Source organism: Castor canadensis, chromosome 14 (assembly GCF_047511655.1).
Source record: "Castor canadensis chromosome 14, mCasCan1.hap1v2, whole genome shotgun sequence".
In the NCBI taxonomy this organism is placed as follows: Eukaryota; Metazoa; Chordata; class Mammalia; order Rodentia; family Castoridae; genus Castor; species Castor canadensis.
Window position 1 is genome coordinate 109,255,462 of NC_133399.1, and position 21,514 is coordinate 109,276,975.

Sequence of the window (21,514 nt, forward strand, 5' to 3'; positions counted from 1 at the left end):
GGCTATTCGTGGTCTCTTGTGTTTCCAAATGAATTTTAGGGTAGATTTTTCAATCTCAATGATGAAAGTCATTGGGATTTTGATGGGAATTGCATTAAACATGTAGATTGCTTTTGGTAGAATTGCTATTTTTACTATGTTGATTCTACCAATCCATGACCATGGGAGATCTTTCCATCTTCTGTAGTCTTCCTCGATCTCTTTCTTCAGGAGTTTGTAGTTCTCCTTGTGGAGGTTGTTCACATCTTTTGTTAAATTTACTCCTAGGTATTTGATTTTTTTGAGGCTATTGTGAATGGAATTGTTTCCATATATTCTTTCTCAGTTTGTTCATTGTTGGTGTATAGAAAGCTAATGATTTTTGTAGGTTGATTTTGTATCCTGCCACCTTACTGTAGCTGTTTATGGTATCTAAGAGTTTTTGGGTAGAGTTTTTTGGGTCTTTAAGTTATAGGATCATATCATCTGCAAATAGGGATATTTTTGACAGTTTCTTTACCTGTTTGTATTCCTTTTATTTCTTCTTCTTGACTAATTGCTTTGCCTAGGGATTCCAGTACTGTGTTGAATAGGAGTGGAAATAGTGGACACCCTTGTCTCATTCAAGATTTTAGGGGGAATGGTTTCAGTTTTTCACCATTAAGTATGATGTTGGCTGTAGGTTTGTCATATATAGCTTTTATAATGTTGAGGTACTTTTCTTCTATTCCTAGTTTTCTTAGAGCTTTTATCATGAAATGGTGTTGGATCTTATCAAAGGCTTTTTCTGCATCTATTGAGATGATCAAGTGGTTTTTGTCTTTACTTCTGTTAATGTGGTGTATTACGCTTATAGATTTGCATATGTTGAACCACCCCTCCATCCCTGGGATGAAGCCAACCTGGTAGTGGTGAATGATCTTTTTGATGTGTTGTTCAATTCAGTTTGCCATTATTTTATTGAGGATTTTTGAATCAATGTTCATTAAGGAGATTGGCCAATAGTTCTCCTTTTTGGAGGTGTCTTTGCCTGGTTTTGGGATGAGAGTAATATTGACTTCATAAAATGAGTTAGACAGTGTTCCTTCCCATTCTATTTCATGGAACAGTGTAAGGAGAGTTGGTATTAGTTCTTCTTTAAATGTCTGATAGAATTCAGCAGTGAATCTGTCAGGTCCTGGACTTTTCTTTTTTGGAGGCTCTTGGTGGCAGGTTCAATTACTTTTTGTGTTATAGATCTATTCAGGTGATTAATATCCTCTTGGTTCAGTTTTGGGTGGTTGTAAGTTTCTAGAAATCTGTCCATTTCTTTGAGATTTTCAAGTTTATTAGAGTGTAAGCTCTCAAAATAGTCTCTGATGATTTCCTGAATTTCTGTGGTGTTTATTGTTATCTTTCCTTTTGAATTTCTGATTTTACTGATTTGGGTTTTTTCTCTCCTCATTTTAGTCAGGTTTGCCAGAGGTCTGTGAATCTTGTTTATTTTTTCAAAGAACCAGCTTTTTATTTCATTGAGACCTTGTATGGTTTTTTATGTTCCTATTTCATTGATTTCAGCCCTTATATTAATTATTTCTTTCTTTCTGCTTGTTTTGGGGTTTGTTTGTTCTTGTTTCTCTAGGAGTTTGAGATGTATCATTAGGTCATTGATTTGGGATCTTTTAGTCTTTTTTAATATATGCACTCATGGCTATAGACTTTTCTCTCAGAACTGCCTTTGCTGTGTCCCATAGGTTCTGGTAGGTCATGTTTTCATTTTCATTAACTTCTAGGAACATTTTAATTTCCTTTTTTATTTCATCAGTGACCCATTCATCATTGATTAATATGTTGTTCAGCTTCTGATTGTTTGTGTGTTGTTCAGCTTCTGATTGTTTGTGTGTTTTTTTACTGCTGTTTTTGTTGTTGGTTTCTAGTTTCAATGCATTGTGGTCAGACAGAATGCATGGGATTATTTCTGTTTTCTTATATTTGCTGAGGCTTGCTTTGTGCCCTAAGATATGATCAATTTTGGAGAAGGTTCTGTGGGCTGCTGAGAAGAATGTATATTGTGCAGAAGTTGGATGAAATATTTTGTAGACATCATCTAGGTCCATTTGATCAATGGTGTGATTAAGTTCCAAGATTTCTTTATTGATTTTGTGTTTGGATGACCTATCTATTGGTTATAGGGGGGTATTAAGGTCTCCCACTACCACTGTGTTGGCATTTATATATGCTTTTGGTCCTTCAGAGTATGTCTGATGAAATTGGGTGCATTGATGTTGGGTGCATATAGGTTGATAATTGCTATTTCCTTTTGGTGTATTTCTCCTTTTATTAGTATGGAGTGTCCTTCTTTATCTCATTTGATCAAAGTAGGTTTGAAGTCTACTTTGTCTGAGATAAATATTGCTACCCCTGCCTGTTTTTGGGGACCTTTGCTTGGTAAATCTTCTTCTAGTCTTTCACTCTCAGCCAGTGCTTATTTCTGTTAATGAGGGTGTCTCTTTTAGGCAGCAGATTGTTGGATCTTCTTTTTTAATCCAGTTTGCCAATTGGTGTCTTTTGATGGGAGAATTTAGTCCATTAACATTCAGTGTTAGTATTGATAAATACATGGTGATCCCTGTCATGTAGTTGTCTTTGTTGATTAAGGGTTTAATTGTGTGTAGCTGAATCAGTGTTACTCTTTGCTTTTTTGCCTTTTCTACTCCTGTGGTTTGGTATTGCCTGCCCTTTCATGGTTTTGTTTCCTTTCATTTTCTGGCACAGAATTCCTTGGAGAATCTTTTGTAGTGGTGTTTGGTGGTCATGTATTGTTTTAGTTCCTGCTTATCATGAAGACTTTTATTGTTCCATTTATTTTGAATGATAGTTTTTCTGGGTAGAGTATCCAAGGGTTGAAGTTATTTTCACTTAGTTCTTGGAAAACCTCACTCCATGCTCTTCTTGCTTTTAAGGTTTCTGTTGACAAGTCTGCTGTGATTTTGTTGGGTTTGCCTTTGTATGTTATTTGTTTTTTCTCTCTTAAAGCCTTCAATATTCTTTCTCTAGTTTCTGTACTTGTTGTAATGATAATATGTTGTGGGGTAGTTCTGTTTTGGTCAGGTCTGTTTGGTGTTCTGGAGGCTTTCTGTACCTAAATGGGCATCATTTTCTCTAGATTTGGGAAGTTTTCTGTTATTATTTTGTTGAATATGTTATGCATTCCTTTTGCTTGCACCTCTTCTCCTTCTTCAATGCCCATGATTGTCAGGTTTGGTCTTTTGATGGAGTCAGTGAGTTCTTGCATTTTCTTTTCACAGGTCTTGAGTTGTTGAACTAATAGTTCTTCAGTTTTTCCTTTATTTGCCATTTCATCTTCAAGTTCTGAGATTCTGTCTTCTGTTTGTTCTATTCTACTGAAATGGCTTTCCATTTTATTTTGTAGTTCTGTTTCATTCTTTTTTCTGAGGTTTTCCATATTATGGGTTACTTCTTTTTAATATTGTCAATTTTTGACCTTAATTCATTTATCTCTCTATTTGTGGTGGTCTCAGTTTCAGTTTGGCATTCATTTAGGGCTTCTATGATTTCATTTATTTGTTTTTGTGTTTTCTCATATTCTTTATATTTGTCCTCTTGGAATTTCTTGAGTGCCTCTTGTTCATTTTGGTTTACCATTTGTAGTAACATGAAAAAATGCTCACCATCCCAGGTCAGAAAGGAAATGCAAATTAAAGTCACACTAAGCTTCCACCTATCATCAAGAACACCACCACCACCAAATGTTGGTGAGGCTGCATCCTAAAAGGAACTCTCATACACTGCTGGTGGGAACATAAGCTAGTGCAACCACTTTGGAAAACAATATGGATGTTTCTTTAAAAACTAAACACAGATCTGCCATGTGATCCAGCAGTAAGACTCCTAGGAATATACCCAAAGAATGCGACTCAAGTTATTCCAAAGGTACCTGCACACCCATGTTTATTGCAGCACTACTCACAATAGCCAAGCTATGGAAACAGCCAAGATGCCCCACTACTTATGAATTGATTAAGAAAATGTGGTATTTATACACAATGGAATTTTACTCAGCTACAAAGAAAATGAAATTTTGTCATTCGCAAGTAAATGGATGGAACTGGAGAACATCATCTCAAGTGAAGTTAGCCAGGCCCAGAAGGCCAAGAATTGTATGTTTTCACTTATATGTGGATTATAGACCTTAAACAAATGCAGTAATATTTCTGGACATGGGTTGCACACTAAGGGGAGAACACACATGGGAGGAATAGGGAAAGATAAGGAAACCTAAAGCTTGAATGTGGTTGATATGCACACTGTAGGTGAGCAAATACAGTTATTTTAAACTGGCAGAGGCCACTATTGAATGTGACCAGGATGTAGTGAAGAGGTCTGGTAGAGATGAACCAATGTGGGTTGTAATACACATGTGTATGGAAGCATTTCTAGGAATCTCTCATCTACAGTTATCTTTATCTCATACTACCAAAAAGTGCTATGTATTTCTTCTCAAATTTTGTCTTTTCTCTTCAACAAAATCAAAGAACAAGAGTGCAGAACAGTTTCTGTCAAACAGTGTGTGTGTGTGGGGACAGGAAACAGGGGGAAGAAGAGACCCAAACATTGTATACACCTATGAATAAATGTAAAAACAATAAAATAAAAATAAATAAAAACAATAATGCATGAAAAAAGTTTCACACAGGAAGCCATGAATAGCCAAGGCAATACTCAGTCAAAAGAATGATGCAGGAGGTATCACAATACCTGACTTCAAACTATATTACAAAGCAATAACAATAAAAACAGCATGGTACTGGCACAAAAACAGACATGAAGACCAGTGGAACAGAATAGAGGACCCAGATATGAAGCCAGACAACTATAAGCAACTTATCTTTGACAAAGGAGCTAAAAATATACGATGGAGAAATAGCAGACTCTTCAACAAAAACTGCTGGGAAAACTGGTTAGCAGTCTGCAAAAAACTGAAACTAGATCCATGTATATCACCCTATACCAATATTAACTCAAAATGGATCAAGGATCTTAATATCAGACCCCAAACTCTAAAGTTGATACAGGAAAGAGTAGGAAATACTCTGGAGTTAGTAGGTATATGTAAGAACTTTCTCAATGAAACCCCAGCAGCACAGCAACTAAGAGATAGCATAGATAAATGGGACCTCATAAAGCTAAAAAGCTTCTGTTCATCAAAAGAAATGGTCTCTAAACTGAAGAGAACACCCACAGAGTGGGAGAAAATATTTGCCAGCTATACATCAGACAAAGGACTGATAACCAGAATATATAGGGAACTTTAAAAAGTAAATTCTCCCAAAACTAATGAACCAATAAAGAAATGGGCAAGTGAACTAAACAGAACTTTCTCAAAAGAAGAAATTCAAATGGCCAGAAAACACATGAAAAAATGCTCACCATCTCTAGCAATAAAGGAAATGCAAATTAAAACCACGCTAAGATTCCACCTCACCCCTGTTAGAATAGCCATCATCGGCAACACCAACAACAACAGGAGCCCTCTTACACTGTTGGTGGGAATGTAAACTAGTACAACCACTCTGGAAAAAAATTTGGAGGCTACTTAAAAAGCTAGACATTGATCTACCATTTGATCCAGCAATACCACTCTTGGGGATATACCCAAAAGACTGTGACACAGGTTACTCCAGAGGCACCTGCACACCCATGTTTATTGTGGCACTATTCACAATAGCCAAGTTATGGAAACAGCCAAGATGCCCCACCACTGATGAATGGATTAAGAAAATGTGGTATCTATACACAATGGAATTTTATGCAGCCATGAAGAAGAACGAAATGTTATCATTTGCTGGTAAATGGATGGAATTGGAGAACATCATTCTGAGTGAGGTTAGCCTGGCCCAAAAGACCAAAAATCGTATGTTCTCCCTTATATGTGGACATTAGATCATGGGCAAACGCAACAAGGGGATTGGACTTTGAGCACATGATAAAAGTGAGAGCACACAAGGGAGGAGTGAGGATAGGTAAGACACCTTAAAAACTAGCTAGCATTTGTTGCCCTTAATGCAGCGAAACTAAAGCAGATACCTTAAAGCAACTGAGGCCAATAGGAAAAGGGGACCAGGAACTAGAGAAAAGGTTAGATAAAAAATTATTAACCTAGAAGGTAACACACACGTACAGGAAATCAATGTGAGTCAATGCTCTGTATAGCTATCCTTATCTCAACCAGCAAAACCCCTTGTTCCTTCCTGTTATTGCTTATACTCTCTCTACAACAAAATTAGAGATAAGGGCAAAATAGTTTCTGCTGGGTATTGGGGGGGGGAGCGGGAGGGGGTGGAGTGAGTGATAAGGGAGGGGGTGGGGGCAGGGGGGAGAAATGAACCAAGCCTTGTATGCACATATGAATAATAAAAGAAAAATGAAAAAAAAAAAGAAATAAGGACAAAATAGTTTCTGCTGGGTATTGAGGGGGTGAGTGGGAGAGGGAGGGGGCGGAGTGGGTGGTAAGGGAGGGAGTGGGGGCAGGGGGGAGAAATGACCCAAGTCTTGTATGCACATATGAATAATAAAAGAAGAATAAATAAATAAAAAAAAAAGAAAAAAGAAAACAGTTTCACACTACTGCTATTGGAATCTATATGTGCTGTTAAGTCCTTTAGTGTATGTCTGAAGAAATTGGGTGCTCTGATATTATAGATTGACACTTTCATTTTTGTTTATTTCCCCTTTTATTAGTATGAAGTGTCCTTCTTTATATCATTTGATCAATGTAAGTTTAAAATTACATTGCCTAATGCAAGTATTGTTACTCCTGCCTTTTTTGTGGGTCTTTGGCTTGGTAAATCTTCCTCTAGCCTTTCACCCTAAGCTAGTGTTTATTTCTGTCAGTAAGATGGATCTCTTGTAAATTACAGATTTTCAGGTCTTCCCTTTTCATCCAGTTTGAAAAAAGTGTCTTTTGATGGGGGAGTTGAGTCCACTGACATTCAGTGTTAACATCGATAGGTATGTGATGATTCTGTCATTTAGTTGTTTTTGTTGTTTAAGGATTTGATTGTGTGCAGTTGAATCAATGCTACTCTGATTATTTGTCTTTTCTTCTCCTGTGTCTTGATACTTCCCATCATCTTGTGGTGTTGTTTGCTTTTATCTTCTGTGTGCAGAATTCCTTGGGGAATCTTCTGTAGTGCTGGCTTGGTGGTCATGTATCATTTTAGTTTCTGCTTATTGTGGAAGATTTTTATTGCTCCATCTATTTTGATTGATAGTTTTGCTGGGCAGAGTATCCTAGGGTTGAAGTTATTTTCATTCAGTGCTTGAAATACCTCACTCTATGACCTTCTTGGTTTTAAGGTTTCCATTGTGGAAACTGCTGTAATTTTGATGGGTTTACCTTTATGCATTATTTGGTTTTTCTCTCTCAAAACTTTCAACATTCTTTCTATATTTTCTGTGCTTGTTCTTTTAATGAAAATATGGTGTGGGTAGGTCCTATTTTGTCAAGTCTGTTTGTGTTCTGGAGGCTTTCTGTACCTGACTGGGCAAATTTTTCATGAGACTTTGGAAATTTTCTGTTATTATTTTATTGCATATGTTATGTATCCCTTTTTCTTTCACCTCTTCTCCTTCTTCAATGCCCATGATTCTCAGGTTTGGTCTTTTCATGGAGTTGCTGAGTTCTTGCAACTGCTTTTAAGCTTGTACTGCTGTTAAGTTGTTTGACTAAGATTTCTTCTGGTTTTTTTTCCTTTAATTTCTATTTTATCTTAGAGCTCTGCGATTCTGTCTTCCACTTGTTCTAGTCTGATGGAATGGCCTTCCACTGTGTTTTTTGTTTGACTAAAAGTACTTTTTATTTCCAGGATTTCTGTTTGATTATTTTTTCTAAGGTTTTCCACATCTTTGTTCAACTCCTCTTTTATATTTTGTGTTGTCAACTTTAATTTCTATATCTCTCTTTTTATAGTGTCCTTTGCTTCAATTTGGTGTTTTTTGAAGTCCTCTCTAAGTTTCTTTGTTTCTGTGTTCTCTCATGTTCCTTACTTTTTGTGTCTTGAAATTTCTTGTGTGCATCTTGTATATTCCGGTTAACAAATCTAGTTTGTCTCCATGAATTTCTCCATGATATCTTCCAAAATTTCCTCTTTAAGGTTTTTTATGTAGATGTCACTGGGCTCCTTAGTGACATTTGTCATTGTTTTGTTGAGGACAGTAACTGGGTACCCATTTTCTTCATTTCCACTGTATCTTGTATATATTTTTTTGTTTTGGAGGAGATTGGTTTCCTTCCCTTCCTCTTCTTTCCATTGCTCCACTTGGTGCTGTGCAATTATGTTTTTGATAGACTAGTTGGTGAGTTTGATTACCTGATTTCTTTCCCTGATTTAATTTTTTGTGTTGTGACTCTCTTGCTTGTTAGCTAGGTTGATGTGCTCTTTCTGTCCTTGGCCTGGCATTGTAATTTAGCAATAACAAATTCAGAGATTCAATGCTAGACCAGTTGTTTACATATTATATAGAAAATCCCTTTATGACAATATCTATAAACAGTCAGAGTTGAGGAGGGTAATTTTTATTAGGCTAGTTATGGATTTTGGGGAATTGGTAAAGGTGGCACAAAAACAGGTATGGGAAAAGTGGTGGGTGGGTGGTGGAAGAGGTATGGAGGCTGCTGGGTTTCCTGGCCCTTGGGTGTATTTCTGTTGTTGTTCTGGAGGTGATTGTGTCAGGGATTGTAGGAATCTGGGGTTGTTTGTAGTTGGTACAGTAGGCTAGTCAGTGGGTGGTAAGTGTGTAGTAGGGTGGGTAAATGTGGTGACAGGTTGTTGTAGGATAGGAGGGTGAGGTGAAGATGGGAGAAATTGTGGATGAGAAGGGGCAAAAAGAGTATTTAGGAGGGAGAAAAAAGGTAGTACAGTAGAAGGATGGAAAGTGAAGAGGATAAGAACAGGAATAAGAAACCAGTGATGGTGAAGTTAATGATACAGGAATATTAAAAATTAAAATTAAAATTAAAAAAAGAAGTAAAAAAAATCAGGTTCAGGAACCACAGAAAGTTAAGTCTTTTGGTACAAGTTCTTTATTTTGTGGTAAAAGTTTTGGAGTTATTACCTAGTTGTCCAATCCTGGTTTTAGTGTACAAGTGGAAGCTCTGTTGTGATCTCACCAGTTGACTGGCTTGTTAGTAGTATTTGGTCCTTCTGTCCATAAGATTAGTTTGGAATTTTGAGGTGAGGTAAGACTGCCAGCTCCTGCAGTGTGGTCAGAGCTGTTGTTTTTCACTAGGCTGCTGTGTTGCCCTTCAGCTGCAGCTCTGTTTGGTCAGCTCCTCCCCCAGCAAGGTGGGGCAATTCAGTTTTGCATGCTGCCCTGTGTCCCAGAGATCAGCTCTGGGATCCACCACCTGCCCTGCTTTGGGAGGTTGGTTTGCCAGCCCACCCCTGCTTTCAGCCTTTGTGTTTTTCCTGATCTCTGCTAGGTGCTAGCAGCTCCTTCAGGAGGTTTGCTTGCTCCTTCTCGTAACCTTTGCTGCTTTACCTGGCTAGTTCACTGACAGTTCAGCTTTGAGAATTTGGCTCCTTGCCATACTTCCGTTCTCTGTGGCAGGTTCAGGGTTCCACCCCCACCTCCACTGACAGTGTAAGATTACAGTTCTCTATTTATGTTTTTCAGTTTTGCTGCGGGAGAGTTCAGTCTGCCCAGGGGTTTTGCTGGATTTTTTTTGCCAGGGTAGGTGGGGAGTCCTGAGTGATCCATTATGCTCACCTGTTTGTTCTGCAGTTTCATGCAAGCAATTTTCAAGCTGTCTGGAGGGGAGAAATATCCCACTTTTTTCAGTGCAGCATTGTGTAGGGAGGTTTTCAATGGGCTAGGGATCCAGGGTGTCACATTGATTCTCATTGATGCTCTGTCTTCTCCTTGTTGGGAGAAATAAAAAAAGGAAAAAAGAAAAGATTAATGGCCCAAGGGCTTTTTTACCCAAAGCTGGACATGTCTTGCTGGCTGTGCCATGTGGAATTTTTGTGGCTGTTAGGTGCAATTAAAGGGTCTGTCTTTGAATTTTATGTGCACCTAATGTGACAGTGGTTATTATTTTGGCCAGGAGCAATCAGAATTACCCAAGTGCAGCTATGACATCTCAAGGAGGTTTCTAGGGTCACAGAGCTTAGGATTTCTGATTCCCTACCCCAGCTGCTATTTTGGTTCTCTTGATCATAAATTCTTCATTCTAAGTAAACCCTCAACACAGAGATGAAAGAAAAATACAGCTATTAACTGTCTTTGTCCTAACTCTGGCTTCACTTGGTTTTCCAACTGGTCAATTTTTCTCAGAATTATAGCACCAAGTCATCAGGCAGTGGGTTTGGGGTTTGAGGTGCAGTTGCATGTAGACATTGGTGCCAGAATTACAACTGCTGGTAATAATACCTGCAGTAGCTCTGGGATCTGGTATGTGAGCAAGCTTACTATAATGGCTAATCTGGTAACTGGAGCACATGCACGCACAGAGTGGTTCTAGTGGTAGAGTATCTGCCTTGCAAATTTGAGGCCCTGAGTTCAAATCCCAGTACTGCCAAAAATAAATGTCTTGGGAAAAACAAAAATGGAAATGCAATATACCAAAGCATATGTAATAAAATAAAGCCAGTTCTAAGTACAAAGTTCATACAATAAATGCTTATTTCAAAAGAATAAACATTTCAAATAAAATCAGTAGCTTTTCTATATACTAACAATGTCTATTTTTAAAAGAAATTTAAAACATGTTATTTACAATAGCTACAAAAACCCTTAGAATAAATTTAACAGAGGGTTGAAAGATCTATACATTGAAAAGTATAAAAAATTTATTACAAAATTGAAGACAAAATAACTTGAAATGTATATCATGCTCATGGATTAGAAGTATTAACACCATTAAAATGTCCAAATTATCCAGTATGAACAAAGTAAATGTAATACCTACCAAAATTCCAATTGCACTTTTCACAGAAGTAGACAAAGCCATCCTAAAATAACAGGGAACTGTCAAGGACACCTACTACTCAAAGAAATCTTGAGCATAAAGAACAAAAATGAGGTTTTATGCTATCACAGTTCAAAATGTACTACCAAGGCATAGTTATCAAAAAAGCACAGTACTGAAATAAAAGCAGACATATAGAGTGATGGAACAGAATAGAGAATCCAAAAATAAATACATACATTTATAATAAGTTGGTTTTTAACAAAGATGTCAAGACATACTTATGTGTACGTTAAATTTATAGGTCTACCTTCCATATATGAGGGAAAACATAAAACCTTTGACTTTTTGAGCCTGGTATACTTTGCTTAACACGATGTTCTCCAGTTCCATCCATTTACCTGCAAGCAACATAATTTCATTCTATATTTATGGCTGAATAAAATTCCATTGTGTATAAATACCACATTTTCTTAATCCATTCGACAGTTGTGGGGCATCTGGGCTGTTTCCAAAGCTTGGATAGTGTGAATAGTGCTGCATTAAACATGGGTGTGCAGGGGACTCTATTGTATCCTAGAGCACATTCCTTTGGATAAGAGTGGTGTCTCTGGATCGCAAGGTAGTTCAATTTTGTTTCTTGAGGAACCTCCATATTACTTTCCATAGTAGTTGCACTAATTTACATTCCAACTAACAATATAGAAGTGTTCCTTTTTTCCCCACATCCTCACCAGCATTTGTTGCTCTTTGTGTTCCTGATGACAGGCATTCTGACTGGGGTGAGGAGGAATCTCAATGTTGTTTTGATTTGCATTTCTTTTATGGCCAATGATATTGAGCCTTTCTTCATATGTTTATTGGACATTTATACATTTTTTAGAATTGTCTGTTCATTTCACTTGCCCATTTATTCAGTGTGTTGTTGATGATTTGAAGTTAGTTTTTTGAACTCTCTATATACTCTGGTTATTAATCCCTTGTCAGATGTATAGCTGGCAAAGATTTTCTCCTACTCTGTAAGCTGTCTTTTCAGTCTAGTGGCCGTTTCCTTTGTTGTGCAACAACAAATGCAGTCCCATTTTTGTCAATCCTTTTCCTTAATTGCTGAGCTATTACATTCTAATAATAAAGTTGTTACCTATGCCTATGTGGTCCAGCATATTACCTATTTTTCTTGGAGTATTTTAATCATTTCAGATCTTAAATTGAGATCTTTAACCCAGTTTGAATTGATGCTAGTACAAGGTGAGAGACTGGGATCTAGTTTCAGTCTTGTGCAGGTGGAAATCCAGTTTTCCCAGCACCTTTTGTTAAAGAGGTTATCTTTTCCCCAATGCATATTTGGGCTGCTTTGTCAAAAATCAGATGGCTGTAGTTGTGTGGGTTTGTGTCAGGGCTTCTATTCTGTTCCAATGGTCTCCATGTATTTTTTTTTTTTTTGCCAGTACCATGCTGTTTTTATTACTATGGCTGTATAGTATAGTTTAAAGTCAGATATTGTGATACTTCCAGCATTGCTCTTTTTGCTCAGGATTTCCTTGACTGTTTGATGTCTTTTGTGTTTTCATATGAACTTTAGGATTGATTTTTCTATCTCAGTGAAGAATGTCCTTGACATTTTGATAGGGGTTGCACTGAACATATAGATTGCTTTTGGTAGTATAACCACTTTCACAATATTGATTCTGCTGATCCATGAGCATGTGACATCTTTCTGCCTTCTAGTGTCTTCATTGATTTCTTTCTTCAGTGAATTATAATTTTCATTGTGTAGGTCTATAATATTTATTTATTATATTTCTAAGCATTTTAATTTTTTAAAGTGATTGTGAATGGTATTATTTTCCTGATTTCTTTCTCAGACTGTTCATTTCTTGTGTATAGAAATGCTACTTATTTTTGTGTATTGATTTTATATCCTGCTACTTTGCTGAACAGGCTTATGAGATCTAAGACATTTTGAGTTTTTAGGGTCTTCCAAGTATAAGATGATATCATCTGCAAATAGAAACAATTTGACTTCTTCCTTCCTTATTTAAATTTCTTGTATTTCTTTCTCCTGGCTTATTGCTCTGGCTAGGCATTCCTGTACTATGTTTAATAAGTGAGGAGAGTAGACACCCTTTCCTCATTCCTGATTTTATTTATTTTTTACAATGTAGAATTATAGCTTTCATTAATTTTTTATTAGGATATACTCTTTGTACAGGGGGATTCATTGTGACAATTCTGAATAAAGTTACATTGTACATCTTTTAGATTGCCCCCACCATCTATCCTCCTGGATCCACTCCAACTCCACTTAAAGCAATTGCAAGAGGTTTCATCATTCCAGTTCACATAAGTATATGAAATCTATCATCCATATGCCCTCACCCCTAGCTTCAGATGTAGCCTGTAGCAGGTCCTCAGGGAAGGGCAGCTGAGACAATGTGATTGACACTTTCTAGGCCAATTCTCTCTCTCTCTCTCTCTTTTAATTGTTTTTGGCGGCACTGGGGTTTGAACTCAGGTCCTCATGCTGGCTAGGTTTACTAGGCAGGTGCTCTACCACTTGAACCACTCCACCAGCCCCAGGCCAATTCTCTTAAAGATCTTTGCCCTCTGAGTTGTTTTGGGTCTGGGTGGCCTCCATAGATAGGCAAATGACACTTCCTTCAGGTAGAGGCTTTGTCACTCCAGTTTTGTATGGTCAGATTTTCTCCACTGAATATAAGTCTTGTGTAAATAAGGAACATTTCTGCCATTTTAAATTTTCTGTTAGTGTAAAGGAAAATATTTGGTGAATAAACACTCAGTATATATTTGTTGAAGATCCATACAAGGGAGTTATGAAAAAATCAGCATATTTAGGAAATATGTATTTTATTGATTTCCTTGTTGTTTTTTGATGCATAAATTAGACATGCCAAGAACTTAAAGGCAAGGAAGGAGGGGCTTATTGATACTTGAGCTATTGGGTAAAGAGGAAAGGAAGTGAACACGAGGGTCAAAGTGATGGAGCCATTACATAGATCTTTCATTCAGCTTCTTCCCCCATGTAGAGATGCCTAAAGCAGAATCATTATGGTCTCATTCTTAAGAGTGTTTATGCCTTTATACTTAATTTATGGGCTAATTATCTCCTTGGCTCTCTTCTTCTGCAGTAAGAAGCGGTCTTGGTAATTCTGAAAACCATTGTCTCAGTCTTCAAGGCACTTGTAGGAGAGATGTCTGCAAAATAACAGAAGACACAATTGGTGGCTGCAGAAGAAGGTGGAAATGCTGTAGGGTATGGTGGGTTCTTCATCCAATTCCAACACCAGTTGTCTTTTCAGAATATCAAGAACCCCTTCAGTCCAGGTTGAAATGAAACCAAGAAAATCATCAATAGGAATGTTTCCTGCCTTAAAAACAATGGAATATTCATTTTGAAAACTACTAGCTCTATAACCAAGTTATGTTTTCTTTGTCAATAAATATTGATTCCAAATGTTTCATAGTTTCATTATGATATTTGTAGATTCAGACAATAGGACAATATTTTTTAAATATTAGAAACCTCATTTAAAATATTTTCCCCAAATTTTTACAAAAACCAAAGAAACCTCCAGCTTTAGCAATGAAGATAAAATTATACAAAAACTACATACACAGAAAACAAAGAACTGCAAAGGCAAATTATAGAGGAATTCCAGATTGAATCATAGTAGAGGGAGAGATATACATGGGAAAAGAGTAGAAGACTGGAATAAAGCCAAGAGAAAAGAACTTGAGATAACACATATTCTGTAACTGTATGAAAGTTATTGGAAAGAAATAAAAGAGAGGAGAGAGAGAGAGAGAGAGAGAGAGAGAGAGAGAGAGAGAGAGAGAGAGAGAGAGAATGGCAGATAGTACCTCTCAAATCAACAGAAATGCATGTTAAATATGTTAGAAAGAAGAGCATAGACGTCACAATTGAAGACATAGAAATGGAGAATTGTCTCAGGAAAGCAAAGTTTACTCTGCAGAAGGGTGTGCAGGCCTATGGGGACAGTAAGCATGAGGAGCAGACAATAGGCCTCATTTTTATTTCTGACACAGTGGGGCCCTGTCCACTTCACTTGGATTGGTCAGGTTTGGGTGCACAATCTGCTTGCAATTGGCTAACACTACACTTGGAATATGGGAATGGGGTTGGTAGTAATTTTGGCACCAAAACAGAGCTCAGTGAACAAGAACCTGGAACTATAAGCAGCTAAGATGGAGACACACTTTGTTAGAAAAGACTGTTTTCCTTACAGTTCCCCCCTCTTTATTTTCTACTCTTTTCTTCAAACTTATTTAACATTATTTGATTCTATTTTAGCTGTACTCAACAATAATTGGATTGATATGCTAGTTTGTTTAGTTAGGGTGGTTTCTATGAGTCTAAGAATTAATCCCCATATACAGGGTTTAACACAACACCCAATTAAAGCCATTGTCCCAAATATAACAATGAAGAATGTTAAGATTAAGGTCATCACTCCCTTCCATTTTTTTTGAACTGCTGTTCTAGCCAATTAGTAAGGGGATCATTTATACCTGAGTTCTTAACCAGTTATTTGACAGGGTTCTCAGGACTTGGAGAGTCTTGGTTATGGTACCATATGGAGCTTTGTTGTTGGGAAGAATGTGCAACATTCACCCCCAATCAGGACACCTCCCCTCCCCTCCCCCGCTTTTCTGTCAGAATCATGCCTAGAACCATCTGGTTTTCCCATGCCATCTTACTGGTGGGGTCTATTTTTTCTGTGATTCTTTCATTGCATCTCTAGTATAATTGACAAACTTCTATTGGTTATAATAGATATAGTTAATTGAGTTTACATTTTTTTTAATAGTGGACTGCCAGAAGAGTGCTGATTCCAATCCTGCTACTATTTTATTTTTTGCTTTGAATTTATCAGGGACTCCTTGCAGGACTCCAATGGCATCTATGTAGACATGGGTGGGGAAGGTTTTGGTTTTTGGAATGCCAGGGTGAAAGGGATAGCCAATTGGACTAAAGTGCAAGTCCCACTCCATTTGACTAGAAAAGTCTCAAGTAAAGGTCCACTGCAATACCACCAGACATCTGCCCTGGTGATAGAAGAGACATTGCTCATCTTTTCAAAGGACCAGGCTTCATTGCACAAGGATGTGTTTCCCAGAAACACTAGCGCTCCCTTCCCTCCCCTCCAACCTGGAGAGGCAAGAGGCAAAGTTAGAACTTCAAGATGGGGATCTAACCGACCAAGCTGGCTTTAGCTTCTTATGGTCATTAATTATAGGAAACAGTAGTGACAAGTTCCTGCAAGACCCTTTGTCCCAGGCTGTTCTTTCTTGGAAAAGGACAATCATGCATGTCACACCAGCAGGGTCAGTGGTCCTTTACAGAGGGAAAGAGACAACTTAGGGTTCCAGTCTTCCTGTTGTATATGTGTAGCAACTGATTTTGTTGAAAGTGCAGACAGAATAGTTCATTTCTTTTTTTTTTTCCTTTTTCTTTTATTATTCACATGTGCATACAAGGCTTGGTTCATTTCTCCCCCCTGCCCCCACTCCCTCCCTTACCACCCACTCTGCCCCCTCCCTCTCCCCCCCTTAATACCTAGCAGAAACTATTTTGCCCTTATTTCTAATTTTATTGTAGAGAGAGTATAAGCAATAACAGGAAGGGACAAGGGTTTTTGCTGGTTGAGATAAGGATAGCTATACAGGGCATTGACTCACATTGATTTCCTGTACATGTGTGTTACCTTCCAGGTTAATTCTTTTTGATCTAACCTTTTCTCTAGTTCTTGGTCCCCTTTTCCTATTGGCCTCAGTTGCTTTTAAGGTATCTGCTTTAGTTTCTCTGCGTTAAGGGCAACAAATTCTAGCTAATTTTTTAGGTGTCTTACCTATTCTCACCCCTCCCTTGTGTGCTCTCGCTTTTATCATGTGCTCATAGTCCAATCCCATTGTTGTGTTTGCCCTTGATCTAATGTCCACATATGAGGGAGAACATACGATTTTTGGTCTTTTGAGCCAGGCTAACCTCACTCAGAATGATGTTCTCCAATTCCATCCATTTACCAGCAAATGATAACATTTCGTTCTTCTTCATGGCTGCATAAAATTCCATTGTGTATAGATACCACATTTTCTTAATCCATTCGTCAGTGCTGGGGCATCTTGGCTGTTTCCATAACTTGGCTATTGTGAATAGTGCTGCAATAAACATGGATGTGCAGGTGCCTCTAGAGTAACAGTCTTTTGGGTATATCCCCAAGAGTGGTATTGCTGGATCAAATGGTAGATCGATGTCCAGCTTTTTAAGTAGCCTCTAAATTTTTTTCCAGAGTGGTTGTACTAGTTTACATTCCCACCAACAGTGTAAGAGGGTTCCTTTTTCCCTGCATCCTCGCCAACACCTGTTGTAGGTGGTGTTGCTGATGATGGCTATTCTAACAAGAGTGAGATGGAATCTTAGTGTGGTCTTAATTTGCATTTCCTTTATTGCTAGAGATGGTGAGCATTTTTTCATGTGTTTTTTGGCCATTTGAATTTCTTCTTTTGAGAAAGTTCTGTTTAGTTCACTTGCCCATTTCTTTATTGGTTCATTAGTTTTGGGAGAATTTAGTTTTTTAAGTTCCCTATATATTCTGGTTATCAGTCCTTTGTCTGATGTATAGTTGGCAAATATTTTCTCCCACTCTGTGGGTGTTCTCTTCAGTTTAGAGACCATTTCTTTTGATGAACAGAAGCTTTTTAGCTTTATGAGGTCCCATTTATCTATGCTATCTCTTAGTTGCTGTGCTGCTGGGGTTTCACTGAGAAAGTTCTTACCTATATGATACCTGACTTCAAACTATATTACAAAGCAATAACAATAAAAACAGCATGGTACTGGCACAAAAACAGACATGAAGACCAATGGAACAGAATAGAGGACCCAGATATGAAGCCACACAACTATAACCAACTTGTCTTTGACAAAGGAGCTAAAAATATATGATGGAGAAGTAGCAGCCTCTTCAACAAAAACTGCTGGGAAAACTGGTTAGCAGTCTGCAAAAAACAGAATAGTTCATTTCAACCAGGCATTCATTTTCCCATAACCAGTTTTAACAGCTATAGTCTGTCTTAGATCTTTGACTTCTACTACAGTTATCCTGATCTGATTATGATGAAACTGTGGGATAGCACTGGGGACAGGGTATTAAAAGGTACTGTGGTAGCAGGTTCAATGAGCAATTCTAAGAGATATGAATCTATAGGATCAGTGTTCCCAATAAGATTAGCTCTTAATCCATAGTGCCTTAAGACAGATGGTGCTGTGGTCATAGAATGGGGATTATTTATGTCAGCATTGGAGGTGCTGACAATTGGGAAATTGTTCAAAAATCCAGTGTAAGATGGATTTTGTCCTTTAATTTCTTTCCCCAATTATCTTTTCCCCCACTCTGTTGGGTAGTAATAAGTTGGTGAGATATATTCTCCAGGTGTAGTTGTCCACCCTATCATGTCCCATCCAGAACGTGGATGGTTACCACCTTCATAATTACCCTTTTTGTAACCAGGGGCGAGGTCTGCACACATATATATCAACCCAGCCCTGATCTGGATATAACACTAAGTCTCAAGATCCCCACAGGGTGTTACAACACATGTATCAAATTCTATAGACATAAGGGAAGAAATATGAGCAATACCAATAGTAGTCAGACAGTTTCCCAAATGGAAAAAGAATAATAATCTTATTACAGTCTCTTTAAGGTTCCTTTTGTGTCACTGGGACTTGAAAACATGGTCCATCATTCCTCCTTGGGAGCTTGCTTTATTCAGGTGTAGTGGGTCCATCCCTTCTCAGTAACACATACTGCTGTCTTGGTAGTGAGTAACAACTGATAAGATCCCTCCCAGGATGACTTGATTTTCTCTCCACTCCAAGTCTGGATCAGGATGTAATCTCCCAGTCAGTGAGAATGCACCAGAAATTCAAGCAATGGAATCTGGGGCCAGCAGTCCCTGTTGCTTAAGGGATGGTAGAGCTGAAGAGAGACTGAGCACATAATTTCAGAAAATCTGATCCATAAAAGAAGGTTATGTTGCAAAAAGTTACAGTACTAACCTCAAGATCAAATATAAAGAATCTTCCACCTTTATCAAAAGCAAATGGTGTTTCTTGAACTACTGCTATTTTAAATACTTACAGGCCAAACTTACAGGCCTTTGGGGAAAGAGGAATCCCTCCACAGCCTTGAGTCCTTTACCCTAAAGTTAGTTACATTTTCCTCCCCATAGGAGGCAATAGGCTACATTGCTTATTTTTTCTTTTTGAATATAATATCCTGTGTTTTAGTTTCAAAGGCTTATCTAAATTTAAGATTACTATGCTGTTAATTTAAATTTTTACTTTCAGAGTAAGATTTGGCAAAGATTTTAGTCCTCTTATAAGTTTAGGGAGACAGTGTTAGTGCTGCCAGATGGATTTTTCTTTTATTGACCAAGTGTTGGTCACTTTAAACATTTATAACTTTAATTCCATAATCTTTTGTATAGCTTTTAAATGAAATGTAGACATGCAGCCCACACATTTTTAGCATGATAAATGTATTAAAATCACTGAAAAGACATTTAGTTAGGACTCAGTTTCCTAAAGAGTTGAAACCCTGATGAGTTTCACAAGCAATATTTTGACTTTAGGAAATCCCTTAGATAACTCTTAAATTATTTTTATTTTTTATTTTATCATGTTTATATTTACATACATGTGTACACATTATTTGGGTCACCTCCCCTCATACTTCCCCCACTCTGCTTCCTGGCAGAACACATCCTGCCATCTTGTTCTCCAATTTTGTTGAAGAGAAAACATAAGAGATAGTAAGAAAGACATGGCATTTTTGAGGTAAAGATAGCTGTACAAAGATACCTAGCATTGCTTCCATGCACTTGTGCATTGCAACCCATATTGGTTCATCTCTGCCATGCTCTTCACTACTTCTTGGTCCCCTTTCCATAGTTGCCTCTGCCAGTTTAAGATTACTTTGTCCACTCCTCTACAGTGGGCACATCAACCACATTCAAGTTTTAGGTTTCCTTTCCTTTCCCTATTCAGCCTGTGTGCATTCTCCCCTTAGTGTGTGACTCATGTCTAGTAATAATTCTGCATTTGTTTTAGGTCTATAATCCACATATGACAGAGAACATGTGAATTTTGACCTTCTGAGCCTGGCTAACTTCACTTAAGATGATGTTCTCCAGTTCCATCCATTTACTTGAAAATGACAAAATTTCATTCTTTTTTTGTGGCTGAATAAAATTCCATTGTGTATAAACACTACATTTTCTTAATTTATTCATCTGTAGTGGGGCATCTTGGCTGTTTCCATACTTGGCTATTGTGAATAGTGCTGCAATAAACATGGGTGAGCAGGCGCCTTTGTAGTAACCTGTGTCACATTCCTTTGGGTATATCCCCAGGAGTGGGATTGCTGGATCATATAGCAGATCTATGATAACTCTTAAATTATAGTCAACTTAATTACACACACAAGCTTTTCTAAACTCCATCTATGATACACTTTTAAGACTTACCCAGGACCTTTATATGACATTCTGAACCTTCTGATGATTTTTCCTTATCCCTCTTTATTTGGAACAATCTTTAGGACAAACCTTTCTTTACAAAATTCTTTCTTATCCAAAAGCACTCTATCTCCTTTTATTTTTTTCCCAAATACATACTCAACACCTTTTTATATCCTTTCTACTTGTTGACTTTGAAACTTGTATCTTAAAATAACTTTTATAAGAATTTTAAATTTAAATAAAACTGTCTTTTTAGTTAGCTTTAGTTTTTAGTATGTAGACCCATGAAAAAGGGCAATTTTCAATTGTTTGCCAAGACAAATAACTTAAAGACACATCCAGTTATAAAACAGTTGAATGTAAGACAGGATGAAACAGATCACCATTACTGTCCATAAAATAATACCCATATTTTAATTAGAAGTAAAAGCTTGAAAACCTGATTTTTCTAAAAAGTAGTAGCAGAACACATGGGGAAGAGAACAAAATCAGCAATTCCTTTATATTAACTCCATAATAAGAATCATTTTAAAGCTTCTTAAGCACACCCATGCAAAAAAATTTTAAGTTAGGCATGCCATAAATGTCAATTTAAGCATGCATAGATGACCTGAAATTCTAAAACAATCATAAATGCGACTAATAAACATACATACAAAGACACATTAAAAACAACTAGAGTACACTCATAGAAAAACCTTTTAAACCATGTGTAAGTTAGAATTTTCCTTAGGATAGCAACAAAATAAGCTCTGAGCCTTTAATTAAAGGCAGCCCTAGGAGGATCCAAGATGGAGACTAGAGGGAAGAAGCAGACAGTGTGAGCTTTGTAAATCAAAAATCTTCCTGAGACACTGGAGCCACACTTGGCAGGAAAAAACCACCAAGAAGAAGCAAAACCCTGACACCCCAAACCTCCAGCCCACAAAAGGCTTCTCCATGCCATGTTACACTGAGAAACCAGGAGGGCTTCTGCATTGCCAGTCACCAGCTCCA

At 37.5% G+C, this 21,514-nt stretch overlaps 1 protein-coding gene across 3 annotated transcripts in view; it reads left to right on the forward strand.

Annotated features, from left to right (window-relative positions):
- Window positions 1–14,382, forward strand: part of LOC141416471 (beta-defensin 109-like) — a 187,391-nt gene extending 173,009 nt beyond the window's left edge. For all 3 annotated transcript variants that reach the window (XM_074053458.1, XM_074053460.1, XM_074053459.1), the window contains one exon: window positions 14,101–14,382. In XM_074053458.1, the coding sequence (XP_073909559.1) occupies window positions 14,101–14,306 (206 nt within the window). In that variant the 3' untranslated portion in view covers window positions 14,307–14,382. The remainder of the gene's footprint in view (window positions 1–14,100) is intronic.
- The last annotated feature ends 7,132 nt before the right edge of the window (window positions 14,383–21,514 follow it).